Below are 20,176 nucleotides of genomic sequence, written 5' to 3'. Positions count from 1 at the left end.
CATGACCAACTCATCCTGAAGTGTCTGCAGAGAGCGGGTCAATTAAACTCCCCTGTAGATGCTGGAGCGATAACTCCAATCTTTTTAATCTTACGAATATCGATTTAAGACCTTTAATATGAGAATATGACCTTTAAGGTTGCCAGAATAATAATCCTACACTGTGTTCTTCAGCCAGAAGAGAACTGCCTTGGCTTGCTCAGTTGGGGACACCCAAATTGCTTTGAAACAATTGGATTAAAATGCTCAAAAAACAGTGAAAGAATTGAGAAAGTTCTCAAAAATCAGACTTCACACACACTACTTAACAATATGCATTTATTCTTCAAAAGCAGTGTTTTACAAAAAAGCTTTTTTTACTACTTATTTGTCAACTACCCACAAATATATTTATAAATTCCATATTAATGTAGCTCTACCCATGTCAAACAGGCAACTTATGAGACTTTTGTTCAATCCACCACTAAAAAACCAGTTTAGCAAAGTGAGATGCTCAACATGTTTGCACTTATTACATCTGTTATAACATCTAAATGAACACCGGACAGGTGCATAACAAGGAGAAAAGATGAGCATGCACAACACTTCATGACAGATCATGTGCTATGATAAACTATATATTTATTCATCACACACAGCGTAATGACCGTCATATTTTACATTTCGAAAAAAAGTTGTATTGCTTCACAAAGGGGAAAAGGAAAGACAAGAGATGAGGAAATGAGATCATTGTGTGGTGGCATAATGCAAGACACACACACACACACTGGAAAATAGAAAATAGCTCTGGTTACGAAATATTAATTAAAAATCCAACAATCAAATGCTCCAACAGAACAAGAGAACGGTCCACTCTTGAGTGTCCATGAGAGGTGGATAACAGAGGCAGATTACAGTAACTCTCTCTCTCAGCAGCTGGATTAGTAACCCAGTAACCACAGCAGTGTTGACTAGATGTGTTTGTCATTTAATGCCAGCATAATAAAACACAAGTATAGTTATACATTTTAAATGAAAATATATTTTTTTAAAAAAACACTGCTAGGTTTAATTTATCTTGATCATTGCAGAAATGTGTCATGGCAGTCCAGACACAATCAATGCCAAGCCTTTTTCATTTTCTGAAGCGAACCCCAGAACACACTGACCCAGCAGTTGCTCATCTTGATCAGTCAATGTGAAGAGCGTAACGAACATTTAAAACAGACACCAGCTTCTAGAGTCATTAAAGAAAGGGCAGAGTTAGAGTCTGCTTGGAAACATTTAGAGTTTTTGAACAACAACAGCATTATTTTAGGACAATTAGTCAGATCTTAAACCATCTGAACGCATTTATCGTGGTAACATTTGTGGTTCTGACTTTTTAAATGTCTTTTTTAGGAGTTTTCATTAAAATAATGTCACAGCACCAATTTTTTTAAAACTGTTCTTGGGTTCAAACTTTGGACACAATTAGTTTAAATCACTTGAGTGTTTGTCCGATAGATCATGACTTCAGCTCAACAAATGACACTGAAAAACTCCAATCTGAGCATAAAACCCAGACACACTGATGTTCATAAAACTAGATTTAAGCGTTTCTTTGGTTGGCCATCACCTTCAAAGGTCACGTTTATAGCAGAGGTGTAGTGTAGACCAGACCCTTCAAGACCAGATCCAGACTAGACCCTTCAAGACCAGATCCAGACTAGACTCTTTTAGACCGAGATACAAACTAGACCCCTCTAGACTGATATCAAGACCCAGACTAGACCCCGAGATCCAGACCAATGCTAGACCCTTCAAGACCAGATCCAGACTAGACACCTCGAGACTGAGATCCAGACTAAGATTAGACCCTTCAAGACCAGATCCAGACTAGACCCCTCAAGACTGATATCAAGACCCAGACTAGACCCCGAGATCCAGACCAAGGCTAGACCCTTCAAGATCAGATCCAAACTAGACCCCTCGAGAATGAGATCCAGACCAAGGCTAGACCCTTCAAGACCAGATCCAGACTAGACCCCTCGAGACTGAGATCCAGACTAAGATTAGACCCTTCAAGACCAGATCCAGACTAGACCCCTCAAGACTGATATCAAGACCCAGACTAGACCCCGAGATCCAGACCAAGGCTAGACCCTTCAAGATCAGATCCAAACTAGACCCCTCGAGAATGAGATCCAGACCAAGGCTAGACCCTTCAAGACCAGATCCAGACTAGACCCCTCGAGACTGAGATCCAGACTAAGATTAGACCCTTCAAGACCAGATCCAGACTAGACCCCTCAGGACCGAGATCCAGACTAAGATTAGACCCTTCAAGACCAGATCCAGACTAGGCCCCTCAAGAACGAGATCCAGACTAAGATTAGACCCTTCAACACTGAGATCCAGACCGAGACTAGACCCTTCAAGACCAGATCCAAACTAGACCCCTTGAGACTGAGATCCAGACTAAGATTAGACCCTTCAAGACCAGATCCAGACTAGACTCTTTTAAACCGAGATCCAAACTTGATATCAAGACCCAGACTAGACCCCGAGATCCAGACCAAGGCTAGACCCTTCAAGACCAGACCAAACTAGACCCCTCGAGAATGAGATCCAGACCAATGCTAGACCCTTCAAGACCAGATCCAGACTAGACCCCTCGAGACTGAGATCCAGACTAAGATTAGACCCTTCAAGACCAGATCCAGACTAGACCTCTCAGGACCGAGATCCAGACTAAGATTAGACCCTTCAAGACCAGATCCAGACTAGACCCCTCAAGAACGAGATCCAGACTAAGATTAGACCCTTCAAGACTGAGATCCAGACTAAGATTAGACCCTTCAAGACCAGATCCAAACTAGACCCCTTGAGACTGAGATCCAGACTAAGATTAGACCCTTCAAGACCAGATCCAGACTAGACCCCTCAAGATTGAGATCCAGACCCAGACTAGACCCCGAGATCCAGACCAAGGCTAGACCCTTCAAGATCATATCCAGACTAGATCCCTTAAAATTTAGACCCAGAACAAGACTAGACCCTTCAAGACCAGATCCAGACGAGACCCCGAGATCCAGACCAAGATGTCGCAGAACGTGGACCAGCAACTTAAAGGAGCATTTTACATTAAAATGAAAATTAGCCCATGATTTACTCCCCCTAGGTGTTATGACTTTCTTCTTTCTGATGAAGGCCTTTATTAACCCGCAGCTGTGCGGAGCACTTTCATGATGGATGGATGTGCTTTAATGGGCTTCAAACTCAATGGACCCGTCACTGCCATTATAAAGCAGGGAAGCGTCAGGGCATTTATTAATATAACTCTGATTGTGCTCATCAGAAATAAGAAAGTCAAACACACCTAGGATGGCTTGAGGGGAGTAAATCATGGGATCATTTTCATTTTAAATTGAACTAATCCTTTCATTTGTGAGCATTTAACCACTTAAATAAACAGAGAAAAATTCCTCATGTTTGTGCTTAAGGTAGTTTAGCATCGGCCCTCGTGGTTTGGAGCGGTGCTGTCACTGCCCTTGGCTTTGATCTGCAGCCAGGCGTCCCCCAGAGCTTTAGTGAAGTGGTCATCCACTGAGCCTGCGATGGACAGGGAGTCACACACAGGCACCGCCTCCTCGTAGATCTTCCCCAAACTGCGGCGGAAATGCTCCTCTATCACAGGGTCACACTCAGTGTTCGCTGATTAAGAGAGAACACATGATCAGGGAAACACATCATTTATTGCTTTTCACGGGGGAGTTTACATTTCAAGAATCAATAAAAAAAGTATTAATCCACCAACAAATGGATAAAGAGAAGCTGTTGTAATGTTATAGCAGCCTTTCTCAAACTTTTTTCAGTCAGGGCACCTTTCAAAAGTGCATACAATTTCAAGGCACCCCAGTTTAAAATATAATTTAAAAACACTGCATAACCCAAATCTAAATGCAAATGTCCTGTTTATTTAGACAGTAATGAACAGAGCATAATCCGGTAATATGTTTAACCCTTTCACACGTAAATTTAAAACATTCTGTTTTTCAAAGCGACCGTTATTAATGTGTCACTTCATGGTTTCCATGGTGACGCGTCATTGCTTGTCATGTGACACACCGCAGCAACAACAGAGAATGAATGAATGATGATCTGCTTTTATGGCATTTTTCCTTTTTTATTCAAAATATTCACAATTTTTTTTTAGATATGGCCTGAAATATCTGATATTCCGATTGTCAAATATGTACAAGTGGAAGTGTTTTGTCGTTTAAACACCTTAACGATCGCGTTAGTTGAGCTGTATGCACGATGGGCGCCGCCATCGCCGTTCAGAAAATCGGATCTGTTAGATTTAAGTTACAAGACGTGAATTCATCCACTTCTCCCAAAATACATAAAAGTAAGTGGCAGGTGAACTGGGAGAAGAATAGAGTCAACTTTAAAGTTACTGACACAATGTGTATCTGATATGAATAAAACTAATTATAATGGAAAGGATTATTATTGCCTCTTCATTTTTCATCATTGTGTATTTTACAAACTCTAAATGTATTGTTTTTTTAGTATGTATATGTATGAAACCCAAAATAAACATTATGTGGCTGTAAACACTGAAAAGTTGTGATATATGACAGCTCTGAGCGTGCCTGTCTCTGGCTCAGTGCAAGCGAAAGCACATTTGAATGAACGTGATGCACTGACCGTTCTAATCACATGCGTGAATGTGTGATCGTACGTGCGAATGGGTTAAAAAGAAGAAGAGGCATTTATGTAAATTCAAATATATTCTATATACAGGGTTCTTGCAGGTTTCAGTAAGTTAAATTTAAGACCTTTTTAAGACCTTTTAAGACCAACACGACGCATTACTAAAAGCATTATAAATGATCTCAGAAACTCTCAAACATTCTATTTTTATTGATTCAGTTATAGAAACATTAAATAAACTCAGAAACTGATATCAAAATACTGAGTCCGATATTTTCGCATGCGGTTTTTCGTATTCCGTTACGCACAGAGATCTTGCACACTGAGTCCGATGCCTATTAATGAATGCGTTACGGGGATAAAAACGCAAAACAAGACAAAGTGACGTCTAGTGAGGATAATTTGTTTGTCCTGAGGAGATGTGGAGAGACTCCTGTGATCGCGTAGAGTTTCCCCTCCTTATCAAGCGGGATCAAGACCGACCGATTAAAAGTGTCAGTTTGATGCTTTGCTAGCGATACTGGAGACACATATTAAAAAGAAGACCACTAATTTCCGTGAATCAATTGATCCCGAACACCTGGCAGTATGTCTATGGATCCGATCACACACACACACACACACACACACACACACACACACACACACACACACACACACACACACAGAGAGCTTTACAGAGACTTGATGTGCTATAATTATAGCTGTGATATAATAATATTATTTGTGGTATTTTTGCTAGAATAATAATTTACGCACTTCCAAAAATAAATTCGACCTCACGTTATGTCAATCACGCTTGCACACTGCCTCCGAAACTTTCGTCCGTCCAAAAAAAATTGGAACAGGTTCGATTTTCTGCGTTTTCGCATCCGTAAAAACGCAGAGACGTTTTGACAACTCAGAGCCACCATACATATTATTCTAGCAAAAATACCACAACTATTATTATATCCGCTATAATTATATCACATCAAGTCTCCCCTTACAAAAGGAAAATATATTTACCAATATATTTTCTTGAAATATATTTTAATATATGGAATAATATATTGATGGCATTATAAAATATATTATATATTCATGCAATATATTGGAAAATATACAAATGATGGCCGCTTTTAATATATTGGAAAATATAAATATTAAATCCCATAACGTTATATGTGAATATATTGCATGATATTTTCAAATATATTGCAATATATTTTTGTTTCGTAAGGGTCTGTAAAGCTCTGTCTGTCTGTCTGTGTGTGTATGTGTGTGTGATCGGATCCATAGACATACTGCCAGGTGTTCGGGATCAATTGATTCACAGAAATTAGTGGTCTTCTTTTAAATATGTCTCCAGTATCGCTAGCAAAGCATCAAACTGAGCCACTGAAACTGCAACTTTGAATCGGTCGATCTGGATAATCCCGCTTGATAGAGAAACTCTCCTCTCTACGCGATCACAGGAGTAACGTTAGATGAACCCATTATCTCCTCAGGACAAACAAATCATCCTCACTAGACGTCACTTTGTCTTGTTTTGCGTTTTTCCCCGTAACACATTCATTAATAAGCATCGGACTCAGTGTGCAAGGTCTCTGTGCGTGACGAGTTTTTCGGATCACGAATATGAAAAAACGCATGCGAAAATATCGGACTCAGTGTGCAAAGACCCATGTTCTTTGAAAACGCGCGTAGACACAAGTGCGAACCAGACAAAACAACCAACCTATGATAGGGGCGGATCTACGGTTGGGCCTGAGATTGACAGCCGCCCACCCAGTCAAATACATCAGAATACATTACGCTTAACCCTATTAGAATGCGAGTGTTGGCGCCAGCATATTAAAGCGCTATTTGACCGTAAATCCTCAACATTTGGCACGCTTAAAAAAAATCCTTAAAGACAAATAGCGCTTTTTGCCAAAATATGGTTTATTACGGTAATTTCTTGCTTTCCGTTTGCCAATCGCAGCTTTCTGAAAAGCTGAAGGAAAAGTGTAAGGAGTAAAATGCATGAAGCAGTCGGGTAAAGAAAACTAAAAGGTTTTGTTTCTGAACAGAAGTAAAAGTTTTAAGACTTTGGTAAATACAATTTAAGACCTAGGATGAAAATCTGGGCGTTTTTAAGACTTTTTAAGGCCTTAAATGTAACTTTCTGAATTTAAGACTTTTTTTAAGACCCCGCGGGAACCCTGTATATATGAAATTTCAGATTATTATTATTATTTATTTTTAGCCAGCGTAATTTTTTGGCGGCACCCCTGACACAATCACGGGGCACCCCAGTGTGCCGCGGCACCCACTTTGAGAAAGGCTGTGTTATAGTAACATTAACAAGCGCAGCAGCTGGTAATGATGTGCTGCTCACTCAGACTCAGAACACACACTGCATCTGATTATGCAATCGTTCATAAATGAACTACCGTTGGTCTTGTTGGTGGATCCAGATGTGCAGATATTAGGGGACATGTGGCAGCTGGAAAGACTGCAAGGCCGGTTGCTGGCAGGGGCGCAGGTGATTACAGATGGACGATTCTGTTAGGAAATATGGCAAATGTACATGTTAATGCATACGCACATCCTGTACCAGTGCAGTCACTGATGTCGAATCAATAGCCACTTTTCCACCATGAACGGTTCAAGTGGTAATAGGTAATAATGAGAGAGAGAGAGAGACAGAGAGAGAGAGAGAGAGAGAGAGAGAGAGAGAGAGAGAGAGAGAAGCCAAATTGGTCCTTGTGGCAGAGAGAAAAGGTTTGTAAATCTCTCTCTGATACTGATAGAAAATAAATAAAATAGCTGCTTTCAAGTACGTTAACATGGTCCACTTTCCAAACTGCCAAACTGCTGAAATCACATGACTTTGGCGATCCGAACCGCTGAATCTTCAGGGCTCTGGTTAATATTAGGTCAATGTTATGCCTCATTGGTGTGTTTATACATTTTAAACACTTTTGAAACAGCTGAAACTCAAAATATGTATTACATCAATTTTTAAATTATATATATTTTTTTTGGGGGGGGGGGGGGGGGGGGGGGTGGTGGTGGTGGTGTACCTGAGACCAGCAATGACGGATTGATTGACAGCCGTCAGACTCACTAAGATGGATAGTGACTGGAGAGAGGACAGTAGTTTTGCAACAGAGCGGTCATCTAAAGTAGAGGACTTTTCTCCACCACCTTCACCTGAAGTGGAGGAGGGTGAAATGAGCCTTATCAATCGAGCCGCTGGCTCAAACTGCGTTAAAGGGGTACTTGGGAACGCTGGGAAGATGAATCTGTATTTAAACTGGGTCATTAATGCAGTAGAAATGTGAAATTATTTTTGAATTTGGTGCCTTCTAGACTAAAAAAAGAAAAGAAAATGTATTTGTCTCATGGGGGTGAAAGACTACAATTCCCAGAATGCTTCGCTGCCCTGTGAGGCCATTCCCAAAGCCACCGCTACTGGATTACAGTGAGTTAGAGAAGAGACACTACATTTAACGTCATAAATGAGCTAATGACGTTAATCACGGCATACATTCACAACGCGAGTTCAGTCTGCCGCGTTTTTAGTTCATGCCTTTGGAAGCTTAACTTTCATAGAAATTAATTTGAGAACTTAAAACACTTACATTGCTAAGCATCCGTTTAAATTAATGCCCGCAGCTGCGAGCTGAGCTGTGAGTGTGATCTCCCATGCGCGGGTTCAAAACATGCAGAAATGGCTCCCTCTGCTGGCTGTAGTCTTTAGCCTTTGGCCAAACATTCCTCCTATGATGCAAATATCGTCAATTTGGGTCACGGGAGGATTTTTTCCAGAAAAAAAATGCATAAATCTCGTCTCGGGGGGATATGAGGGGGGAAAGCACAATCATTTGATTATACTCCAGGGTTTCTACTGATGCAAAGCCATATGCTAATCGCTGAAGTAACCCTTTAACTCCCGATGCCGACGATGCTTTCATTCATTCATTCATGCTAGCAAAGCAGCAGCGCAAGAGAGAATGAGATCACTAACTAATCTATGAACACTGAACAGCCATATCCTTATACTGAATGCCACTAAAAAAAGCACAGGACCAATAAGTTCAAACCTAATAGCCTATTACAACAGATTTCCTCAAATAAAAGTTAGACTATACCGTTATACGCCAGCACGTTACGGTGTGGTTCATTACCACGGCAACCATTTGCCTGTCAGGGTTTGTCTGAAAGCCTCTGAAGTATGAAAATTATCTGTAGACATGACCGCCGGCAAAATATCACAAGAAAAGCTTAACATGTACTTACAACTGCATTATTTATCTGTATTTTCTTCATTAGAATGTTGAAAGCAAGTGACGAGAATTCATTCATTCATAATGTTTCTACTTCATGTAACACGAGCGCTCATACTGGACTGAAGCCGTTCTCATCATGTGATCACGGGAAAAAACATTTCTATGGGCGTGGTGAGCTCGTGCCAGGGGCGTGGTAGTGAGCCGTTGGAAGTACCATCCTACGTCACGAAGCACCACAACGTCCAATAGGAAAATCTGACTGCAGTAGCCACCGTTCAACCTTAAGAGGGCAGAACTAAGACGTTTTTACACCATATATTATAGAATTAAAACACTTTATACCCAAATGTCAAAACATTTTCTCGAATCAATAAACAGCATTAATAAAGCCCCAGTCTTGCAGATCATTAACTAAAAAAAGTTGGTTTAGGGTTTAGTTACCCTTTAAACCTTTTTTGCAGCTTTACATTGCCCCTTAAAGCAAGAAAACGGTTTTGGCTTGATGGTGGAAAAGCGGCTAAAATTTTAAAAAACAAATCTCTCTTACTATTTCAGACTGCGTAAGTCTGACCTGCTGAGGTTTTGTGCCGGATCCAGGAATAAGAAGCACGCTCCTAGTAGGATCTGAGCTGTGTTTGGTCATCTCGATGGGTTGATCATCCCCAAAAATGGGGAAAGGTGTGAATACATGACGGCTATGGAGAGCGCTCAGAGGAGCATGTCCAAATGAACTGTAGTTCCATGACTCCGGATTTACAGCATCTCCATTTTGATTTCTCCTAAAAAAAAATTAAATAATTAAAAAACATGCTGTTTAAAAGGCCTTGATTTAACAATTCTATAGCAAAAATAAATAAAAAAATGTCTGCATTGTAAATTAGTAACTGCAGCAGACGTACAGATGTGATCTGATTTTGTTCATGTGTTGTTCCTCAGAGTCTTCGTTCTCGTGGTGTTTTCTCTTGGTTGGGCTCACGGGCGGACAGCCTGAGTTCAGTAAAACCCTCGAGGCCCCTGAATCATCTGTCAATAAATCAGATAAAGCCAAAGTTAAGGCACAATCATTACTGACAGTCATATTAATCACATATTTGTCAAATGTTTTGTGATTAGCCAATTGCCAATAATACTAATAAGAAGAAATTAGATCATCATTCATGTAAAATGAAATCAGACAACAACAAAAAAAAAACAATGAGATTTATTTGTTAATATGCAAATATTTTATTATAAATCTTGTAGTATACAGTAGGTGGGTGTATAAAGTCCCACATGTCAACTGTCCTGAATTGATTTAATAATGAAGAAAACTTCCTTAAAAGGTTGAGATCCTTCGAAAGAAAACCTTGAAATATCAGATCATGTAAGGTTTAGGTTCAGGCTGAACAATGTAGAGATTCATTTATGTTTTTAGAAGAAGTCTCTTATGCTCACCAAGGCTGCATTTAAAAATACAGCAACAACAAAAATAGTAATATTGTGAAATATTATTACAAATCTAAAATAACTTTTCTATTTTTTTATTTATCATCATTACATCATCAGTCTGTCTTCAGTGTCACACGATCCTTCAGAAATCATTCTCATATGATGATTTGTGCTCAAGAAACATTTATGATTATAAACAGTTGTGTAAACAAATTCCCAGGACTATTTGATGAATAGAAAGCTAAAAAAAACAGCATTTATCTGAAATATAAATCTTTTGCAACATTATAAATGTCTATACTGTCCATTTTGATCAATTTAATGCATGCTTGTTAATTAAAAGTATTAATTTCTTTAAGAAAATAAATGTTTCTTGATCATCAAATTATCATATCTAAAATGATTTCTGAATGATCATGTGACACTGAAGACTAATGATGTAATAATGATAAATTCAGCTTTGAGATTATATATATATATATATGATATAATCAACAGGAATAAATTACACGTTACTATTTACGGAAAACAGCTCAGGAAGTGGAAGCAGACTGAGGTTTAATATAACATTATAATTTCCTTGTTAACTTTTTAAAATGTGAATAAGGTAAGTTAACATGAAATGACCTCCACACCCATTTTACTAAAAAAAATGCAGACTTGATTTAATCCATGTATAATTGTTTAGATTATGATAAAGGGTGTCCGACTTCAGAAGAGGAAAATAAGGGACGATTGTGATTCTTAATGGAAAATAAGGGACACTCAAAATATGTGTAACGTCACTGTATATGTCATTTCGGTGTGTCTGCGGTTAAGTGTGTGTATAATAGATTCTCAGACATACACATTTGTTTTGCTTAACCTATTAATGTACAAATTAATTCTAAAAAGCAATTTTATGCTACAAAAAGTCATGTTACACAAAATAACAGCATTTATTTCAAATAGAACGCTTTTGCAAACATTATAAATGTCGCACTTTTGATCAATTTAATGCATCCTTGTTAAATAAATGTTTCTTGATCATTATAATCATCATATCTGAATGATTTCTGAATGATCACGTGACTGAAGACTGGAGTAATAATGATAAATTCAGCTTTGATTACAGGAATAAATTACACTTTACAAATATTAACATAGAAAACTGCTTTACATGATAAAAATAGTTCACAATATTACTGTTATATATATATATATATATATATATATATATATATATATATATATATATATATATATATCTTACAGATCAAAAACTTTTGGAAGGCAGTGTATTTTTTTTAAAGATATTAAGATATGTACATCGTTGTGTATGAAATGTGTTATTACATTTACTATAATAGTCATGAAATTTGAATGTTTCTGAAAACGGTAAATTTATTTTCAAACCCGAGACCAACATAATTAACGTAATGTTACATTTCTAAGAAACTAGCACATTTTACTAACATGCATTCCACTGTTCACAATGGTACTACTGAGTGATTAGTATTACACATGTATTGTGTTTTAGAGTTGTGAATGCTGTTACTTACCCTCATATGGATTGCAATGCAGCCTGCTGATGTTATTGTTCATTTTATTGATGAATCGATTCATCAAAATATCCATTTTACCACAAACATTGACATTTAAAGCAGAATTAAAATGGGTGGCTCCAGCTCAGATAGAGCTGAATGTGTCGGTCTTTCAGAAGGGAAAACATGAGCGACCCTACAATTACTGGGAGTAAAGAATAAAAATAATGAAAAGTTCACGTTGTTTTTAGCATAACGAGCTAACGTTAGCTGCAGCTAACATGTCCGAAAAAAGTTTACTTTAGTGACTTAAATCCAAAACACTATCTCATACTTGTCGAGCACGGGCCGTTGTGTGCATAAAATAATGAATAAATCCGTCAAACAGGTGATTTGATTATTAATTGTTGTGAATGCATGTGAACGTTAACTTATATTGCTAAAGCTGCTCGACAGGAGGGATGTGCGTGCGTTTCCGCCGGAGGAAAAAAAAACGGGTAACTTTTCTTTTCCCAAAACTCGATATTTATCACAAGGGGTGGTTTATTTATATATTCGTGTTCTATTTTACATTTCCTGTCACAGTCGTGACATCAATCTCAATAAAACTGTTTAAAATATAGTTTTGCAGTCATCAAGGACGACTGCTATTGGCCAATCCTGACAAGCGCTGAGAAAAGCTACACGTACCACGTGACAACGCAACGCAGTCTCTGTTCCTTCTGAAAGGGTAACCGTCTGCGAAACTCTCGCGACAATATGCTTCACGTCACTTTCCCGCCGTAACACGCCTCCTCTTTTGTGCCATAATTAAACAAACAAATCCAGCATTTTGCAAACAAACACGATCTGCTTTGCAAAGGAAAACTCAACTCGCAAACAAACAGAAAGCGATGTGCAAATACAAAGAACAGTTTGAGCGAAAACGCAGAGGAGTAACAAATATATGTATTGTGTTTTGCTAATAAATGAGTGCGCATGCATATTTCACAAATAAATACGAACCATCCTACAAATTGCATGTAACCTTTGTCCAAAAACCAAATCTAGTCCACATAAATGCATACATGTTTGTTACTATCTCTCAGCTTAATTTTCTCACAAATGTAGTTCAGGCAGATTTTCTCACAAATGTAGTTGAGCAACTTCCTCTACCAGAACAGCAGATGGCGCTTTGGGTCAATTTACGATTTTCAAACACGTTTTCAGACGAAAATGAGCGGTGACCAGGATGCAGTATTTCTCTTACTCTACTCAGTCTTACTCTAACTAACTAATATTAATATTTTTGAGATTTTCACTTTGCCAACCCTATTTCATAAAAACAAAATAAAAAAACATAAAAATATAAAGAGATTATTGTGACCAACAAGTGCAAAATCAGTAGTGACATATGGCTGAAAACATTTTAGCTAGGGCTTTTTCTCATTAAAAGGCATGCATCCATCCTCGATATCATTTATCCACTGTAGTGTAACGGGATATAAAAAAAGTATTTAATTTTATGTAGTCTGTACATTTGATGATACAATTCAAATGAGAACATTCAAAATAGTGTAAGGGGTGTATCGTGTCACAATATATTGCAATACAAAAATCCAACAATAGGCTGTGTTGTGGAGTAAAGTTTAGACACATTTAGTTTTGTATATGTTATTGTCACATTAAATACGGTAAATCCTGATAAAATAAAATATATTTTAAGCAGAGTAGGCTATATATTATAAGTTTTTCTGCTGTCACCATTTCCCTGTGTGTGGGGGAGAAGGACCAAGCCCAGCCAACTATAGTTCACCTCTGATGCAATATCAAATTTAGCACTTTGATGAACACTGTTAAAACTATACCATTTTATCTATTTTTGGATTTGTTCAAAGTATTGTGGGTGTAGGCTATTGCACTGCAGGGTCGTAACCACCATAGACATTGAAGGGAAAAGGTCCCCCCCCAATAATTAGAAAGGGCCAAATTTTAAAGGTTTAAAAGTAACATTTTAGTCTGTTTTGCCTCAGGTCTAACTGCTTGTCAATGTCAAAATGATTGAGATGGCCAATCAAATCAAAGTAGGCAGGGTTTGCGTTCTCTTTTGGCTTGTGCATACACCCTTTACACACGCCAATCTATTGCTTAAAGGGTTACTTCAGCGATTAGCATATGGCTCTGTATCAGTAGAAACCCTGGAGTATATTCAAATAAATGTGCTTTCCTCCCTCATATCCCCCTGAGACAAGAGATTTATGCATTTTATTTCTGGAAAAATTCCTCCTATGATGCAAATTGACGATTTTTGCATCATAGGAGGAATGTTTGGCCAAAGGCTAAAGACTACAGCCAGCAGAGGGAGCCATTTCCGCATGTTTTGAACCCGCTCATGTGGGATGGAGATCACACTCAGAGCTCAGCTCAGCTACAGGCACTCATTTAAACGGAGCTATGCTGAGCAATGCAAGTCTTTTAACTTCTCAAATTAATTTCTATGAAAGTTAAGCTTGTGACTGAACTGGCATGAACTGGCATGAACTGAAACGCACCAGACTGAACTCGCGTTGTGAATGTATGCCGCGAGTGTAGTCGCGATTACCTCAGCTCTCATCACTCGTGCAGTTAGTGCTCAGTGCTGTGAGACTCGCGCGGCGACTCACTCATTATATTGAACACACACGTTCAGTTTTTAATTGTAGTGTCTCCTCCAACTCAGTCACAGTAATCCAGTAGCGGTGGCTTTGGGAGTGGCCTCACAGGGCAGCGAAGCATTCTGGGAATTGTAGTCTTTCATCCTCATGGGACAAAAATACATTTTCTGTCTTTTCTCAGTCTAGAAGGCACCAAATTCAAAAATAATTTCACATTTCTGCTACACTGATGACCCAGTTTAAATACAGATTCATCTTCCCAGCGCTGAAGTACACCTTTAATGCCGTTGCGGAGAGAGACTCTATACCCTGTGTTCCTGCTCTTAATATACAATCATTGAACATCTTTGATTTTAATGAAGAAGAAAAAGAAAAAAACTACATAAGAGCGGATTAGAGCCCGAACCCATTTGTGGGAAAATCTGCCTGAACTGCATTTGCACATCGCTCTCTGTTTGTTTGCAAGTCGTGTTTTCCTTTGCAAAGCAGATCGTGTTGGTTTGCAAAATGCTGGATTTGTTTGTTTAATTATGGCACAAAATTCATTCCATATCTATGAGCTAAACATTCAAGAAACTGCGAAAACGGGGTAAAGCGAACGATTATCTTCTTAATCAAAGGCATTTAAACGCAATGTTCCTTAGTGTAACTCACTAAAGAACCAGTGGTCCATGGACATGTGGCCAGAAATCGGGTTTACTGATATTTATGTTCACGCCGGGGGAAATACTTAAAACTGAACACTTTATGCCAGACAAGTTAAACACTATAAAGACAACATATCAGAGCAGCCTGCGGTGTGGTCCATAAGCTGTGAATGATCTGCATAAGCCATTCATGGATTTGTATTAAATTACGATCAATTCCCTTGTTTGAGGTGCACCATAAACTTTTATGCCACATCGAGTGAGCCAAAATGCTATTTGTTTGAGTTTCGTATTAAAACTTTACAATTTTTAAAAGCTTAGACTTATTTTAAATATGAAATAAAGCGCAGGTTTCGCAATGTGGCCTGAAATCACGCTAAATTCTTGATGGCAACCCTGCATAAAGCTTGATAAAAATATGGTAATAATGTATGTCATTCATTTACTAGCCAAATGACAGTAACTTTCTTCAAATCTACCAAATATGGATATTTTCCAACAAATCCCCATGGATTCGCTTCTGAAGGCCTTTATTAACCCACAGAGCTGTGTGGAGCACTTTAATGATGGATGGATTTGCTTTTAGGATGAATGGATGTGCTTTTTATGAGTCGTTTTAATTTTAAAGTGAACTACTCAAGCCAAGTCACCTTTATTTATATCGCGCTTTTACAATGACGAATTGTCAAAGCAGCTTCAGTGTTAAACAGGACAATACTGCAGCAGGATTAGATTCGGCTGTACAGTTGCTCTGGAGTAAACAGTGATGTTATCAGCGTATTTTAATTTATCATAGAGTGACAATGTTGGCCGATCAGTGATAGTTGAAATGTTAGTGTCCCCAACTGAGCAAGCCAAGCCAAAGGTGACCAAAGGAACCAAACCTCCATCAGGGCATGATGGAGAAAAATAAACCTTGGAGAAACCACCAGACTCAGTCGGGGGGCCAGTTCTCCTCTGTATGATTATGATTCTGGCGACATTACAGGTCTTAAGTCATATTAGATCAATTGTAAGATTATTCTGAAGATTGGAGTCGTCACACCGGAGACGGGTTTATTGAGGATGTCGTGTTGATGGAGCATCTACAGGGGAGTTTAATTGACCCGCTCTGCAGACACTCCAGGATGTGTTGGTCATGTCCAGCCGCAGGTCCAGCATCTGATCTGATCCAATAGACCATCTGATCCGGATCCGGCCGACTGCAGTAAACCTCGGGATAAACAGAGAGACTAACATTAGTGTAGATGCCACTCTTCTTATGATGTAACGAGTACATCAGGTGTTATGGGAAGTGTTGCCGACGTGATTACACAATCTGTGGCATGTTGCAGAGCAGTTCAAGATGAGCAATTTAGGTTACAAAGTATATAAATGTTTTTTTTAAATTACAGATGGTTTGCCTAGATCAGCCCCTATTCCTCGTCTGGGATCTTCCTCTGAAACTGCGTTGATTTAGACCTTCAACCGTTGGTTCCCATTAAAGTCAATTATGCGGAGAAAAATCCTGGAATGTTTTCCTCAAAAAACTTTTCGACTGAAGAAAGAAAGACATGAACACCTTGGATGAGATGGGGGTAAGTAAAATATCAGGACATTTTAATTTTTAAGTGAACTATTCCTTTAAGGTCCAAAATTTCTCGTCTGTCAGAAAAAAAATTCAGATTACATTCAGTAACATTTTCTGGCTTTTTTGCATCCGTAGCACACATTTTGAGAGTAGGGCTGCACGATATATCGCATTTTACATGAAAACATGCTTATAACATGCCTTTGAAAAAGCAACACGCGTCAAACATCGTTCCAAACATGAGAAGCAGTCGTGTTCAATTAAATTCAGCTCACCGATAGTATGATGTTCATAGCTATAGCGATTTCCTCATAGACAGTAAAAGAAATGGACCGAGCGATCCCATTGACGTCTACGGCGAAAGAATGAAGTCAACCTAGGGGCTCTCACTTCCTGATGGCGGAGCGAACTGCGCAGGCTCAGACTGAGCTTGAGGACGTAGATGTGACGTGAGCCTCCTGTCTGACAGCTGTAGGTCTTCTAGTAGATGTGGAAAGCGAAATCTGAATCGCGTTGTTTAAATATTTTCTCCCGTTGCTTTTGGCTCACTATGGGCTTCTCTCCATTCTTCTCCCTTGACTTTATCAGACTTTATGTCTCCACGTCCCCCCGACTGCCTCATAGACAGTAAAAGATTGCTCCCGAGCGTCTCCTCAGGTCTATACGGTAATTTCTCAACTGTGCGACAGAGTCGCGTTGGTTATGACGCAATCGTTAGCCTATTTTTACAAAAACAGCTTCTGCGGGGCGATAGTGTAAGATACAAGGTAATGGAGCCTTTTATGCATTGTCGTGTTTCTTTAGAAATAAACAATGGACAAATGGAGTCTTTAAACGTCTCAGATGTAAAGTTATTCACTGTCAAAGTGACTCAAAAATGAATGGGAGTCAATGGGATGCTAACAGCAGGTGATGGCTTGGTCAGCAATGGCAGCCCCTAGGGGTGGAACGCTTTCCGAGCGCTAGATTACCCCCTTGGATTTCCTTGAATGAGGTGAGCTATTGTACTTCTGCGAGATATACTTGGCGTTTCCTGCACAGGAGCGCCCTCTGGCTTGTGGAGCAGCCACTGATTTACTACTGATCACAGCCGTGCTGCTCCGAGAAGCTGCGCATGCAGTTATCACAGCCTCTGCCACATCGCGTGCGATTTTATTGCGATTTATTGTGCAGCCCTAATTCAGAGCCACTGTGTGCAAGGTTTTTGTGTGTGCCAAATTTTTAGGATGACGAATGCGGAAAAACACTTGTGAAAATGTTGCCCAATTGCTATTGGCAGCACAGAGCATTACATCCTAGGGACAATTTATAGGGCTGTAAATGGACCTGTACAACTGTATCTGGACAATTTCTCCCCTTAAATAAGCCACATACCCTCTGTGTAGATATCAGAGAACAATTTAACATATTGTTTCAACTAATTTTAGGGCACCTTTAAAATATTTTTTGTAATATAAAACACTGTCGACTAGGGGAGGAGCCTGCTAGAAGAAATGTGAGCACCGTTTCCACGGTAACGCAACGTCCGAATGCAAGACGGTTTTCAGAGGATGAATTTTGAGTTCGTAAAGCTTTCGAATGATACCTAATTTATGATGATTATGAAAATATAGGATACGAAAAAAAGGCCATCAAAAAAAAACCGTGGGACAGTGACAGCAAAAGAACTTGGCTGAATGAGAAGAAAGAGCGGGACGTGCTTGATTATGAGCTATTAAACGCACAATAAACCGCAACAGAGAACTGAATTCGGTTCTTTCTGTGGAGCACATCTGAATCGTGTGCTTAAATGGTCATATACACACATTTATGTGTCAGAACGCCTGTCTTGGTGAGTAGTCGTGTAAACAATCAGTTATATCTAAAGTGAGAGTAAACAGTTGAGCGAAATTATCATTTAATGGATGCATGCATAACGTCTTAAAGTGACAGCAGCCTCATATAGATGTAATGGGATAATGTAAAGGTGATGGAATAATGTAAATGACGATGAAATTACACAATGTAAAAAGAAAATACTACAAGATACAAGAAAATACTACAAATGAATTTTAAAAAAGTCATTAAAATAAAGAAATCACTTTTTTTCTACAAAAAGTCAATCAATCTGCAACATGCCATAAGATAGTTCATTATTCATAAAGTAACTCAACACAAATTAATAAACAGTTTTGCTAAAAAAATATATATATAAAAACAATAGCATGTGATGCTAAATGTTTCTGACTGGTTTATAGTTTTCAGTGTACTCTTACTGATTCTTACTGACTTGCACATCATCTTAAAAGCAGCACACACACACACACACACACACACACACACACACACAAAAAACTGTCCCGGTTTGCACCTCTTATTGAAATCATCACTAGACCAGCTCTAACCAGAATAAACCAGCCTGGACTAACATCAAACATGGTTTATTTTTCAGCAGGGCTACTCGCTCAACACGTAACTGAGTGAGTAGAAAGATATGTCGCATGTCAATAAGATATGGGTGGAGCGCCAGCCAATAGTGCCTCGTCTCCGATTCACTGTGACTCGCTTTGAAATATAATTGTGAGATATACTCTAGACATGATATCTGTGTGCAGCCGCCTCTGGCTCTCCTGCTGATGGACACCCTGACCAAATCACCAAATCACAATGCACAAGAGTTAAACCAAAGGCTAAGACGCTGGGAAACTTTGAGAGATGCTAAACTGAAAATACACAGTGAAGTCATGTCACCTTTATTTATAATCGTGCTTTTACAGTGCCGATTGTGTCAAAGCAGCTTCAGTGTTAAACAGGACAATATTGCAACAGGATTAGATTAGGCTGTACAGTCGTTCTGGAGAAAACAGTGATGTTATCAGCTCATTTCAATTTATCATAGAGCGACAATGCGGGCAGATCAGTATTATAGTTGATACAGGTCATTCATTTTACTTGGATTTTACTGAAGCATTTAAACAGGAGCATTATTAATTGGCTATCATGATTGCATATCGGTTAATAATAAATCAAGGTCAAACTGCACATTCACAAGAAGACAAATAAACTGTTTAATGATCCTGCAATGTCTTATTTTGCATGCCAACAAGAATCGGGTAAGCTGTGAGCAGTGTCGTGACAGCTCATGAAACATGCTCTGATACTTCCAGCAATTTCTCTAGGAGTACTTCCTGCGAGAGAACCTAAGCAGCAGTGCTATGAGGAGAAGCTCACGTGCCCATTCGACTCTAGTCTCCAAACACACACACACACACACACACACACACACACACACACACACGCGCGGACTGCAGGAGAGATACGAGCAGAGATGGGGGAGGGGAGAGACCAGCAGCACACGCAGGGATGCAGCACGCCTCTGATTGGCTGCTTACGTGTGTGTGTGTGTGTGTGTGTGTGTGTGTGTGTGTGTGTGTGTGTGTGTGTGTGTGTGTGTGTG

The 20,176-nt window shown here is 39.1% G+C and overlaps 1 protein-coding gene across 2 annotated transcripts; it reads right to left on the bottom strand.

The window, feature by feature from the left end:
• Positions 1 to 301: 301 nt before the first annotated feature.
• Positions 302 to 12,537, bottom strand: vgll4a (vestigial-like family member 4a). 2 transcript variants are annotated; one of them, XM_067447023.1, is made up of 5 exons: positions 11,909 to 12,537; positions 9,839 to 9,962; positions 9,511 to 9,718; positions 7,098 to 7,209; positions 302 to 3,675 (listed from the first exon to the last, which is right to left on the bottom strand). In XM_067447023.1, exons 1-5 carry the CDS (start codon positions 11,982 to 11,984, stop codon positions 3,470 to 3,472), a joined length of 726 nt encoding a protein of 241 aa, XP_067303124.1. In that variant the 5' UTR covers positions 11,985 to 12,537; the 3' UTR covers positions 302 to 3,469. The 2 variants fall into 2 exon arrangements, with proteins under 2 accessions (XP_067303124.1, XP_067303123.1); XM_067447022.1 differs by having other exon boundaries at positions 9,487 to 9,718; positions 11,909 to 12,536.
• Positions 12,538 to 20,176: the final 7,639 nt, after the last annotated feature.

This window comes from Pseudorasbora parva, chromosome 6 (genome assembly GCF_024679245.1).
Source record: "Pseudorasbora parva isolate DD20220531a chromosome 6, ASM2467924v1, whole genome shotgun sequence".
In the NCBI taxonomy this organism is placed as follows: Eukaryota; Metazoa; Chordata; class Actinopteri; order Cypriniformes; family Gobionidae; genus Pseudorasbora; species Pseudorasbora parva.
This window is presented reverse-complemented; position numbering and strand designations above follow the sequence as displayed.